We start from the raw sequence: 13,754 nt of genomic DNA on the forward strand, positions 1-13,754 counted from the left end.
AATAGGTATATTTGAGTATCAAGTGTCCTGCGCTCCTTCTTAGGCAGCCTTCTTCTTTATCACTTTTAAGGTCTCCCTCAGACCTTGAATGAATACTATAACAACGGTGGGTGTGATAATTTCAACAGGCGCCCAGAATTAAAAATAAAATAGATTCCAATTTATTTATACATATACAATGAATAAAAAAACACAGAAAAAATTGTATCCTTTAAAAAGAACTCCTTTTTTTTAAAACCGAACAAAGATGAATCCTTACCCCTAAGGTTATTTGGAGCCAGCAAGGGATGGAATAAAGCAGGGATGCAGTCCGGAAGTGCACCCTGCAGTGGCCCCAAATACCTAAGCACTTGGTAGGTTCACCCAAGGTCTGTCAATCAGTCAGTCACTGTTGCCGACGCGTTTCAAACCTCTAGTGCTCTTCTTCCAAGGCAGTGTCGCCCTAAACTATGTGTGTATGCAGAAATAGCACAATATCGTGCACGATGCATGACAACGTTCTCATGATCATCTGATTAGGCATGCAGAATACCAGATAGGATCACCCACTGGAGCGAGCGATCATTGATACACATTGAGCAATATGGCAGATATAGAGTTCCGATCCACATCTGAACGATATATCGTCCTATTAATCTAGTTTGTACACAACTTTAGACTTTCATTCACTTTCTAATGGGCTTTGATGGTATTTAGTCCTTGTTTGTCAGGATAGTGGCAATATCTTGTGATATAGGTATGTTGGAATTTATTATATAGTGCCACAATATTGCACAGGTCTCCTCAGAGAATGTGTATTTCCAAAGTTAATAGAATCCTGTTTCGGACATAATTAAGGCTCCCGTACGCTTGTGTGACTTCTCCCATCGGGCCGGACGGAAGGATTGCATGCAATATATCATATGCAGTCCTTTCGTAATGTGCATGGGACAGTTCATCGGATCGGCTTTCTAGAACATGTTGTTTGAACGCTTTTATGCTATTGATCACCGCAATCCTTTGAAAAGAGCCCAAATGGCATGTAAATCGCCATATTGTATGGTCAGCTTAAAATACCCTTTTATATTAATTTTAACCGTTGTTTGTAAAAACCCAGAATGCTTAGCTTCTCATCTACTTTGTATTTCTGAAATCGAGTTTTCTCATATATTTGTCATAATAAATTGATTTTTATTTTTTTAAACCACCACTGCCCTTTAACCACAAACAATAAATCCTATTCAGCAATAATCTTCCCATCTTCATCTACATTTGTTAAGAATAGGCAAAGGTGGTATTACAAAAATCTAGAATATAAATATTCTGTCAAACCACAAACCCTGTATTTAATGGTTTGAAAGGAAGGAAGTGGCCGTCTTTTTGGTATGGAATGATTTTGAGATTAATATACACTGCCACACAAATGCTAAGCATTCTAAACAAAACCCCAAATTCCTCTACAGACAGGAAATGCCATATTATAGTATATTAACAAACTGTATTTTGCTTTTTTTCGCATATGTCTACAATTTACATTTTTTTTACAGTAGATTTATAGTGGTGTTGGTATTTGCTTTTTTTTTTTTTTTGAGGTTTTCAATTTTATTCATGCAATATTGCATTGTGTGGCGCGTTTGCTGGCCAGGAAAGTGCCAGGCAATTTATATTTGTAATCACTTTTGATTATATTACATCGCTGATGTCCATTTCAGGGCACCTAGATGTCTACTGGACTTTTTAGGGTCTTGGCTTATTTTCTGTGTCTGATAAATGGAATATTTTTTGGTTACTGTAATAGGTGCATAATATAAACTTTTGGTCATTAGGCTGTGGAGAAATGAGATCAAAAGCTTGATGGAATGTGTGTAAGCAGAGTATAAAACATGACATTTTAATAAGTATCTGGGACACTGAAGGGTTAATTGCATTTTTTCTGATTTATTCAAGCAGTCTTAAAATAATTTAGTTGTTAAAATTCCCCAGTCTTTCCCAAGTGATGCCAGGACTTGTATTATGTAAGAAGGAGTTCTTGAATCCTACAAGGTAGCTATAGAAAGCTTAGCAATGTTTCCTTCTGTCTTGCATATCGTGTTACCTGATATATGCTATGCGGGTTGAGTATCCCTTTATCCATATATCCGTTATCTAAATTATTCCAAAAACCATAGTGTCCAGAATATACTTTTTTATGCATTCACTACATTTTTCAAAAGGTAGTCTTTTTTTCATCAAGAATCAAAAGTCTTGATTCAAATGATTGGAAGTTGTCATATTTAATGCTTTATTTTGTGAAAATGTTAACCTTATACAAAGACCCCCCCCCCCAGTGTAACACTGCCCCAGTGGTATAAATAGATATATTTTAAAAGAAATACTAATCGTGAAACGTGCATTATATCTGTTGGATTTTGTTTCCTTTTCTTTATGTTCTAGTTTTAATGAAAGCTTTCTTTACTTTTAGAATTTTTTAAAGAACTTCTGAAAAATGCAGAAAAATCACTTAATGACATGTTTTTGAAGACTTATGGAAAATTGTACATGCAGAATTCCGAACTTTTCAAAGATTTCTTTGTGGAGCTAAAAAACTATTACATTGGCGGGAATGTAAACCTGGAGGAAATGTTAAATGAATTTTGGGCACGGTTGCTGGAGCGTATGTTCCGACTGCTGAATCCGCAGTATCAGTTCACCGATGAGTACCTGGAGTGTGTCAGCAAGTACACGGACCAGCTAAAGCCATTTGGAGATGTACCACGTAAACTGAAGCTCCAAGTCACCCGTGCCTTTGTGGCAGCTCGTACCTTTGCACAAGGTCTATCTGTGGCCAGAGATGTGATCAACAAGGTTTCCACGGTAAGAGATTTTACTTTGTCGTTTTCGCTGTTGCTTTTGCTATTTCTTGGCACCCTTTAAATATCACTGGCTTTCAATTGGGATGTGTCAAGTAATACATCAATTTTTTTTTTTTATTCATCATGACCAATGTAATCTTCTGGCTGGTGTTCTGTAAGAATTGTCTGGTAGTTGAATTGGCCTGGCGGAGACCACACATGCACACTCCAAATAGATGCCAGCTTCTGCAATGGCTGAGTTACGTGCCCATAGGCAGGTTCTGATTGTTAAAGTCTGAGACTCTATACTTCTTGTGAGTTAAACTCTTAACCCTGTTGGTATATGGATATATATATATATATATATATATATATATATATATATATATATATATATATATATATATATATATATATATATGTACAACGATGGTCTGGCACTCCCAAAAATATAAAGCAATGTCCCGGGTGCCCTCACATAAAGGGTAATATAGACATGCGACGGTGCGGCACTTGAAAAAAGTTCTCTAATGAACTGAAACGTTGTTACAGTTTCCTGTCTGCGAGTCTTCATTTATACCAGGAGTGCCGCACCGTCGCATGTCTATATATATATATGTTTGGTATACATGGCTGGGACGATAAAGCACTGGATTTGATCTATTTTAAAGGAAGCATTTAAAGCCCTTATATTTATTTCCCAGGGTTCTTGTATAGTATTTTATAAAAACACTAGTTACCAGCCCGGAAAAATGAAGGGACCGCATAACCGTACTCTCAGCATCGGTGCCTGTGTGCACCGGAACGGAGTAACACTTGAATTGCGCTGTCGGACTTCTGTGCGCAAAATGCTTGAATTCCTCTTCCCCATAGAGGGGAGGAGCAGCTTTAGCCATTTATTATATAGAATTCTTGCCCCAGGAGGGATGCATGAAGAGTAGGGAAGGTTAAAAGTGCCAATCCCTACATCTCATCTTTACAACATGCAAGTACCCGAAAACCTGTTTCTGCTAACATACATTATCACTCACTAGTGTTTTAGCCAGCTTTCCATACCTATTAATCCCACAACAGTAGGGAGCCTGTACTAATATATATCTCCCCCCCCCCTCCCTCATCATCGCAGCCTCCATGCTGGGATCGTTAATTTGTATGGTATCGTTTAAAATGTATGGCCATTAAGTTTTCAGCCACCATTTTGTTAAAACACTGGTAGAATTAATCAAAAACAGCCCAAATAATGCCCAATTTGCAGAAGACTGGTGTGTGCTTGTGATCCGCCCTTTTTGCGCTGTTTACGGCCTTGATTTATTCCCATATGCCACCAATGTGTTAATGATGTGCTCCCTGCTAATAATTAAACATTGCTAGAGTTTTGAAGATACTCCAAGTCTGTTGATTGCTTAAGGGCACATGCTATGTACAGGCTTTATCTGACTATAAATGACTTTATTATTTCAGTACCTCGTATGTAGAATGTTCTATTTTATTTTTTAAAGTTCTGGAAAAACTTAATTTCACATTATAGGGATTTTTTTTTCTAATTATTGTTACCAGTTATTTATAATTGCCTTTTTCTATAGTAATCGTGGCATAATTGTTCTATGCAAGTACAATGCAAATACAATATATCATTTGGGCCTGATTTCACCGATTCCGGTGGATCGGGATGTGAAACAGGGTGAACTTGGCCCAAATAGCCAGCGTGTGACATCCGATGTGTGGTCCTGTGCGCATTGGATCGGGGATCATATGTACTGCACCTAAGATCTGTGGGTTGGACCCATACCCAGCGGGAGGGTAATGGGGAATGAATGTGATACATTGCATGCAGAAGTACTGCATGCAAAAGTATCGCACGCGATCCTGCCGCTCGGGAAGGCTCCTGTCGGTTCATGGGGTTCGGATGCAACTTCTCTTCCATGGGGCCTAAAGCCTCATTCAGGATAGACACCCAGCGCCAGCAGTCTCATGAGTCCTGGTGGGCCGCAGCAATGATGTATGAGGGCACATCTGTGTAATATGTATTAAAAAGAAAAAAGTTTCTTTTTAGTAATAATCACATCTGAAATCAGAGTTAAGATGCGTGCAATATTTGTTACCAGGGAATGTTTCAATTATAGAAATGTTTTCAGTATTGCTGGAGAACGGGTTTGTGATTTTTGGCTGCCCGCAGACATTGTCCATGTGTATGTTCTATAACAGGATGAATTATTTTATGTTTCTAGAAATGTTAAGCTAAAGCATGGATATATAGGACTTGCATTTACCATGATATACTGGGTTGCTTTATAAAAAAAAAAAAGCCTTTGTAGGCTGATATACAATGCATTTTTTTAACGTACTGTAGCTGGTTCTGGTTTGTAAATGCTAAATGATCATTATGAGATCTGGACCGTGCCCCACACACGCGTGGAAAATGTCTGTCTGTATATTAGAGTTTCCAAACCTATAAAATGTACAATAATAGTCACATAAGCACTGCTTGTGGCACGGGGCAGGTGTATTAAGCCTGGTAAACTGATAAAGTGGAAGGTGATAATGCACCAGCCAATCAGCTGTGTTTGAAAGATGACAGTTAGGAGTTGATTGGCTTGTGCGTTATCACCTTCAACTTTATCAGTTTACCAGGCTTAGTACATCTGCATTGTCTTAAGCAATAATTATCAGTAAATTTGCCATATAAAACCTTGATGTATCCATGTATGGGTTACTATATATATATATATATATATATATATATATATATATATATATATATATATCTCTATCCAGCAGATTCCTGCACTCACTGCAGCTCCCTTGTTTAGTGCTCCGGTGCCCTCCTGTGACAGATCGTCACTTTATGCAGTAGGTACAGGATCGAGGCGGCACTCCAAAGGCTTGTTGCAAAGTCAAATAGTCTTTATTGAAAAAAGGGGTGTCACATCCGACACGTGTTTCGGGGCAACGCAGGCACGTCGTCGATAATTATCAGTAAATTTGCCATATAAAACCTTGATGTATCCATGTATGGGTTACTATATATATATATATATATATATATATATATATATATATATATATATATATATATATATATATATATATATATATATATATATATATATATATATATATATATATATATATATATATATATATATATATATATATATATATATCCGGCACTCATGTCTTAGAAACAGTAAGCCAGGGAATCCTTGCTCCGGTGCCCTCAGACTAGAGGGAATGAATCCTCTGGATATATGCAGGGTAGAAATAAGCGGCACTCTGAGACTGACGTGCTGGTGAAGAAGTGGAAGTTTTATTCCATGTGCCCAAAAGAAAACGTTTCGGAGCTCGGAGGCCCCGTCGTCAGTTCAGGGAAGCACAAAAAACAATTACAAACAAAGTGACATTTATAGGTAACTTACCCACCCCCTGTGCGTGTCTCCTCCAGCGGCTACTTCCGGTTTGGCGCCGTCTCGGTGACGCTACTGGCGCCGCTCCGATAGTCACGATGGTTGCGTGCGTCATCGTCACTGATGCGTGCTCCCGGCTGCCAGCTCTTGGATCATGTGGGGCTGCTGTGTGCTGCGTAACAAAATATCAAAAAGACACCATGAGCCACAAGAACATATTAAAACGTGCAAATAAAAGCTGTTTCCATACAAATATAAACTTTAAGGGAGACAGATGGCATGCTGTGAAATATATATATATATATAACAGACAAGGTCTAGGTTGAGAATAAGAATGGTCAACATACTCTAATTAGACCTTCTGTCAGTGTCAACCTACGGTTTGCGACCTAGACATTATTTACTCAGGGACCTCATACCCCATGTAGTACTCCTGTCAATATTGTTGAGTTGTTGCAATACAGTAGCTCGGTGGTATAGCCTTGTAATCAGTTATTTTGATCTTGTGTTGTAGTGGTGGGCAACACAATACTATGCCGAGTTATATGTTACTGCTTTAATACGGCTGTAGTGACCAGTGTAAAAGTAGAGTGTGAATGTTCAAATGTTATCTGTAAAGCGCTGATGAATATGTATGCGCTATATAAAAAACCTATAAATAAATAAAGGATCCCAGTTAGTGGAGTACCGGCAATTTTCGGTATATTCGAACGATTACTTAGCTTGTGAACACTGTTTAGTAATGGAGGTAAACAGTCACTTAACCCCATTTTAATACTACAATGAAATATCTTGTTGGAAATGTTTAATTTTAAACTATATTTTGTACTGGAGTCATCTGCTGAATAAATTGATTCCAGGGCCACATTTCCATTTGTCATTCTGTAAGAATTTGTAAATGAATTGACTACATAAGGGTATCACATACACTATTTCTTACTTAAAATGAAGAATGTGCGTACACAAAGCACTGCAGTGATTTTCCGCTGATCCCTAGAGATGAGAATGGAATGGAATAGTGAAGGAACCATAACTGAAGTTGATTTAGGAATAAAATATGTATAGATCTGTCAATCTGTCTCTGTGCACAGTTATACATTATTTAGCTTTGATCTTTCATATGTTTTTACTTACAAGTTCATTTTTATTGTGTTTTACTCATTTGACATGGTTAGCCATCCATGGTGGTGTTCAAGAATCTTTTTTTATTTTTCAAATTCTCTTGTAGGGTCAGATGTACTCATTTTACACCCATTAAATTTACCAGATTTTCCCTTATCTCATGTGTGCAGAAAAAACGAAAGAACCAAAGTTATACTGGTTTTAAGTGTGCAGCTGTGCATTGTAGTGATATCACATCTTATACCCCTTTCACACTGCACTTGTTAAACGGTATATTGCCGGGTTTTTTTTCTATTTTAAAACGTTTAAGGCTGCAGTGGGAAAGCACCAGAGTTCATTTACCGGTTAAAGATAACCGGTATTTCAAAAAGTTTAAATACCGTTTCAAAATACCGATTTTTTTTTTAAAACGTTTAGGCAGTGTGAAAGTGGTATTATTATTATGAGTCACATCTTATTATTTGTTTTATTGTTTATTTGCATGGTGCCACAAGGATCCCGCAGCGCTGTACAATACATAAATGAGCAAATAAATAACTAATTACAGTATAAGACAATTTAGGACAAGTTCTTGGTAAGTAAAGACCGTTGCATTAGGGACAGGACACCCTAGGCCAGTGGTTCCCAACCATGGTCCTCAAGTACCCCCAACAGTGCACGTTTTCCAGGTCACCCAGCAGGTGCACTCATTTTTCAGGCACATTTGAAAAGATCCACAGGTGGAGCTAATTATAGCACTTGTGATTCTGTGTGGAGACCTGCAAAACATGCTCTGTTGGGGGTACTTGAGGACCAGGGTTGGGAACCACTGCCCTAGGCAATTACTTGGGTGGCAGAGATAGATATATTCTATGAAAAGCACATGAGGAGAGAGGGCCCTGCTCGTGAGAGCTTACATTTGAATTGCTCCGGAGTGTCCATCCATTCAGTTGTAATCTACATGTTTCAGATGTGACATTGTGTGTTATGGGTAATGTATCCGTTTACCTGCACTGCTTTTTTTTCTGCCTGACCGAAAATGGGCTGCTGTGATTTTAGCCCAAAGTCCATATCGAGCTATCCAATAATAGCCCCTCTTTTTTTTCTTTGCCTGTAAAAGGATTTGCTTTTTGGGTGAAAATATATGGCACCTGGGACAAGTTTCCAGATCCAAGTGTTTATGGACCCAAAATGGGTCTCCTAGGGTTGATTATCGGCGATATTGTTTTGCGTACCTGATGAACCAAATCCCCAATAAGTGCCAGTAATAGAGGCTAATTGGATAGCCCTGGGGTATCCATTTACCAAGGTTATTTATTTATGGAGTAAAGGGCTGACGGTGTCTCGATAGACAGCCAATAGGTCGACATACGCAAGGTTGACACAAGCAAAATGTCCACATGGAAAAGGCTGACATTTAGGTTTTCATGTGTTTGTTGTGTTTCCATGTTAACCCCTGAGCACGTGGACTCCCAATTAGTGTCCCACCTACGCCCGCATGGTGAGCAAGTGCTCACCCCGCCCTGGCTTTGCTTGGCAAGCTTTACCATTCACAATTGGTGTGTATGGTAAAGCATGAAAAACTCATGTCGAACTTTTCAGATGTGGGCCATTAATATGTTTGACCTTTTGGCGTTGACTGTCCACCTAGACAGACATTGTCAACCTATCGTACAGATACCCAGTAATTAACCACATTAGATAAACCCAATTTCAAATGGGCTTGGGAAAAGCATGTGACCCGGCATGTCCCCTGCAGCCTTCTCGCATTAGGAATTCTTACCCTATGTCAATAGAGAATGGTGGGAGTCTGCCGGTTGCGGATGTTTTATATTATATGTAACACTTTGGATCTGATTAAATACAATGGCAATTTAGAAGCTGTTCATGTAATCTAGCGTTTTAACACTCTAGTGTGCCGCTAGAGATGCCCACACTAGTATACAGCCACTTCCACCAGTTCAAATGTTATACACTGGTCGTTTTTGTTTTTTACATGTGAGGGCCGATGTGTTTTATTTTAGTTACCTGTGAGGACCAGTGTGATTGTTTTGATTCATATGGATGCAAATCGTTTTTTGCCTATGTAGGCTAATGTGTTTTTCCCAGTGTGGGCAACGATGTTGAGCCATGACAACTTTAAAATTGTGTGCTGCGAGTTGAAAATCAGTGATCTAACCCCTTTTTAGGACCTTTTTATTTATTTTTTAGAAAATGTACTAAACACAAACATATCTTATTGTAACCAAATCATACTGAATAGGTCTGTACAGTCCTGGCATTTTTAGCTTTAAAAATTAGGAACTGTTCACTAAAGGCAAAAAATGCTAGTTTTGCTTTGTGGAATGTCAGAGTAAAGAATTGATTAGCAAAATTGCAATAAATCACGGAGATAACTCATCTGCAATTGCTTTTTCTAGTACTTCATGTGGTGTTGAATCTGCTGCTTTGTGTAGAAACTAATTGGGGGGTGGGGGGGAGGGCACATACTGAGGTGTCGACATTGACACCAAAGAAAGAGTGAAAAATTTGTGTTGACCTTTTGGGATTGTTCTGTACCACACCCCCGTGCAAAACATGTCTGGTGCATAGACCTTTTTATTTACCTACTAGTTACTGGCCTTTTAAAATGACAGAAAAACATAACAGTGCGCCATACACTCTAATTCCCCCTGTAGAGGTTCTGCTTGTACCCCCCCCCCCCCCCCCCCCCCCCCATAGTTTTAAATGTTGAATTATTATACAGTAGCTCTTTGATTATTTTTAACTAGAAATTCCAGGGTTAATGCCCAACGGTCAGAATTTTTACACTTTTCTTTTACAAAATGGACTTTCTCATGGCACTTGGTGCGAACGCAACATTTGCTGCCTCTTATTTTCTATTACACTAACCAATATGTACTCTTGTTCATTCTAGAACCGTGCATCTTTCCAACTCGCTTTCTCCTGTGGGGCTTCTAACAGTATGGTCTGTATTTCAGCACTGATATTGAGACCAGTCTGTGCTAGAAGTAACCCAGCAGAGAGTGACACTCCAGCCAGGGAAGTGGATCTACGCAGGTTTTGAAAGATGTAGGGTGCTAGAATGAACACTTAATACAATATATTGGGTTATCTGTCTTGTGCCATTAAAACTTCAACCCCCATAGGGTGATAACTTGGGAAGTGAATTAGTTAATGATTATTCCTCCAGTTTCCCAAAGTAGTAATGAGTCATTCCCTTTGTTCCCACTGTTAAACCAAGCATGGTGGAAGGTGTTGAAATGCTGAGCAGTGTTACTCAGACCGATGAGTCACCCAGGAAGCATCCTGTGTAAATCAACACAAAATTGCCTCACCTCAATCTCACCATGCCTCCCTACAGCTCTAGCAATAGTCTAGAGGGGATACAAAGTTCTTATGGGCCTACACATGGGGAGATGTGCTGAAAGGTTCTGAGCTACGCTAGGGCCAGTATTCTCCGGTGAGAACACTGGCCCTGATATTGTCGATTTTTTATATATTTATCCAGCATGCTAGATATTAATCACCGGGCGATAGTAACATGCGGGGCCGGGCATCGCTATGGCTATGGCCCCTAGACACGAAGTAGGGGCATTTTCTCACCAGATTGCTTAGAAAATACCCCTAAATTAATATATGTGTAGGCCCCATGAATTGTAGAAGGTTAATACTTTATGTGCTTAATTTTCCTCAAATTTTTCCTAAAAAATCTTTCCATAATGTGTATAGATGGAAATAAGCCACTTCTCCTCCCTAAGGCGTCAGTGGGAAATTCCTTGTACATAGTAGATTCTTGAGTCTGTGGTTTTTGAGCTATTGGTTAAATAGTTTGAATGTGGAAACTCTGAATGTTGCACCTTTGCTAGGACTTGTCTGTGGCAGGCAGGCGTTTCTGCTCTGCATATGAAGCACTTTAGAGACTGCCAGACTGTAACCATGGATTCTGTTATGGAGGTTTCTTGTTGATGGGATGTCTCGAAGATTGATTTTAACTTCACATTGATATACAAACCTTTAACTAGCCAAGACATATATGAGGTTTAATAAGAAATTTGGTTTGTAAAAAATTTTTTTACATCGTTCTACAAGTATTGATTTGTATTCAACCCTTTTGAGTGCCAATGTTGCTGTGAGTGATCCTCAAAATTCCACAAAAAACACCAGCATCGATCACTGCGAATGTTCTTAAATACAAGTATAAATACAGCAAAGTCAATTAATTGAAGTTTAATTAAATATCGCACCCAAAAAAAGTTGCTGCGAGAGGTGCTGGCATTTTTAGCGGATATTTTGAGGATCTCTCACAGCGGTGTTGGCACTCAAATGGTTAAATATTTACAGCTACTGCATATATTTGTTTCATCACAAACTGCTGTAAAGTTTGAATATGACAACTTTGCTAGTCTCCAGGTCACTTTGAAACCCTTAACTGCATAGGAAGTTTTTGTAAAGAAAGAATTTATGCTAAAGCCAGGATTTAAACTGGTTTCTGAGATGCGTAATCCCTGAAACCTGCTGGGCCTTGCTGGGGAGTAAGGACTCACTCTGTCTAGACTAGATTCAGTCCCTGAACTTGTTCTGTATCTGCAAAGAGAGAATTTAGCAATACAAGGATAGTGTGTGTGTGTGTGTGTGTGTATACTAATTAAAAGCCCGTCAAAATGAAGACTTTGGGGACATTCAGACAATTTGAATCAGAGTCTGAATACCCTCCCTCAGTCGGAATCCAGGCCGTTTTTGTTCTTTCTGACAGGAACTCGACAGTTGGTTTTCAATGTACCATCTGTCAAGTGGCGGATAGTCTGCAAATTGGTAAAAATGGCTGCAGATTACAGAAAAACGTCTGCAGCCGTTTCCAGCAAAACAGATCTGACTTCTTTTAAAGTCGGATCTGTTTTGCCGATACACCTGCCTTCAATGCAGTTGATAACAGCAGCATTGAATAGACAATTGCTGCTATTTCCGCCAGCAGAACTAGCGGCCGGTTCTGAATAAATCCCTTTGTCCCTATCTGCTCCAACCCTCTGTCCATATCGAGGAAGTTTAAAACATATCATTTTGGTTTCACTTTCTGTTCAGGAGTAATTTTGGGTCGTTGAATGGCCTTTAGTGGTCACTGGTGGTACTTTTATATATTATTCCTGTCTTTTGTTGTCTGCAGAGCTGTAATGGCCCCCATCCACTAGTCAGATTTGACATGTTTTCTTCAGATTCACATGGATCTGACAGACCGATCACAAGAAAAAAGGCCAAATCTGAGCTTCTTCAGATCAGATGTGCGGTTGAGTCTCCGATCTGACAAAAAAAAAAATCTTTGCTGCAGCACCAAAGTTCCGTCTGATCTGAAGCTGTCAGGAGTTGCACATAAATAGCTCCCCCATCATCCACTTAGCAGATATATCTGGAGCTACAAATCTCTTCAGATTCCCTTGAACTCTCTCAGTTATTTGATCTGACCATGGGTTAATTTTTCACTCTATTCACTTCAGATACATCTGGTTCAGATGCATCTTTGGTGCAGCACCGAAGATTTTTTTTTTTTGTCCGATGTAGCTGAGACTGTGTTGCACATCTGATCTGAGGTAGCTCAGATTTTGGCCTTTTTTCTTCAGATTGGTCTGTCAGATTCCTCTGAATCCAGACCCAAAACGGTCAAATATGAGAAGTAGATGGGTGCCTTAACTGTATATCTTCATAGAATATATTCTTTGGACTATATGCGCTGGGTATATATCATATATATATATATATATATATATATATATATATATATATATATATATATATATATATATGTTCCTCGAGGTGGCACTCTGCAAACGGTGCATATGACAGGGTTAAATGATGATGTGGTCAACAGACCAGGGTGCCTTCCGATCAAGCAGTCTGCAGCAGCTGCTCGTACATAGTATTCCCGGCGGCGGCACTCCCACACATAAATAAACACACCAAGGCTGTGTGATTTAAGCCGACGTTTCAAGGCCGTTCGGCCCTTTTATCAAGGTGCAAAGAAGAAGTCTTCTTCTTTGCACCTTGATAAAAGGGCCGAACGGCCTTGAAACGTCGTTTATTTATGTGTGGGAGTGCCGCCGCCGGGAATACTATATATATATATATATATATATATATATATATATATATATATATATATATATATATATATATATATATATATATATATATATATATATATATATATATATATATATATATATATATATATATATATATATATATATATATATATATATACACATACATATATATATATATATATATACACATACATATATATATATATATATATATATATATATACATACATATATATATATATATATATATATATATATATATATATATATATATATATATATATATATATATATATATACATACACATACATATATATATATATAAAGTCCAATAACGGAG

General features: G+C 38.3%; 1 protein-coding gene across 2 annotated transcripts in view; it reads left to right on the plus strand.

The window, feature by feature from the left end:
- Positions 1-13,754, plus strand: part of GPC4 (glypican 4) — a 99,665-nt gene that overhangs the window by 61,598 nt on the left and 24,313 nt on the right. For both annotated transcript variants that reach the window (XM_083159531.1, XM_083159532.1), the window contains exon 3: positions 2,441-2,832. In XM_083159531.1, coding sequence (XP_083015657.1) covers positions 2,441-2,832 — 392 coding nt within the window. The remainder of the gene's footprint in view (positions 1-2,440; positions 2,833-13,754) is intronic.

The sequence above is a fragment of the Crinia signifera genome, chromosome 9 (genome assembly GCF_055691185.1).
Source record: "Crinia signifera chromosome 9, ASM5569118v1, whole genome shotgun sequence".
In the NCBI taxonomy this organism is placed as follows: domain Eukaryota; kingdom Metazoa; phylum Chordata; class Amphibia; order Anura; family Myobatrachidae; genus Crinia; species Crinia signifera.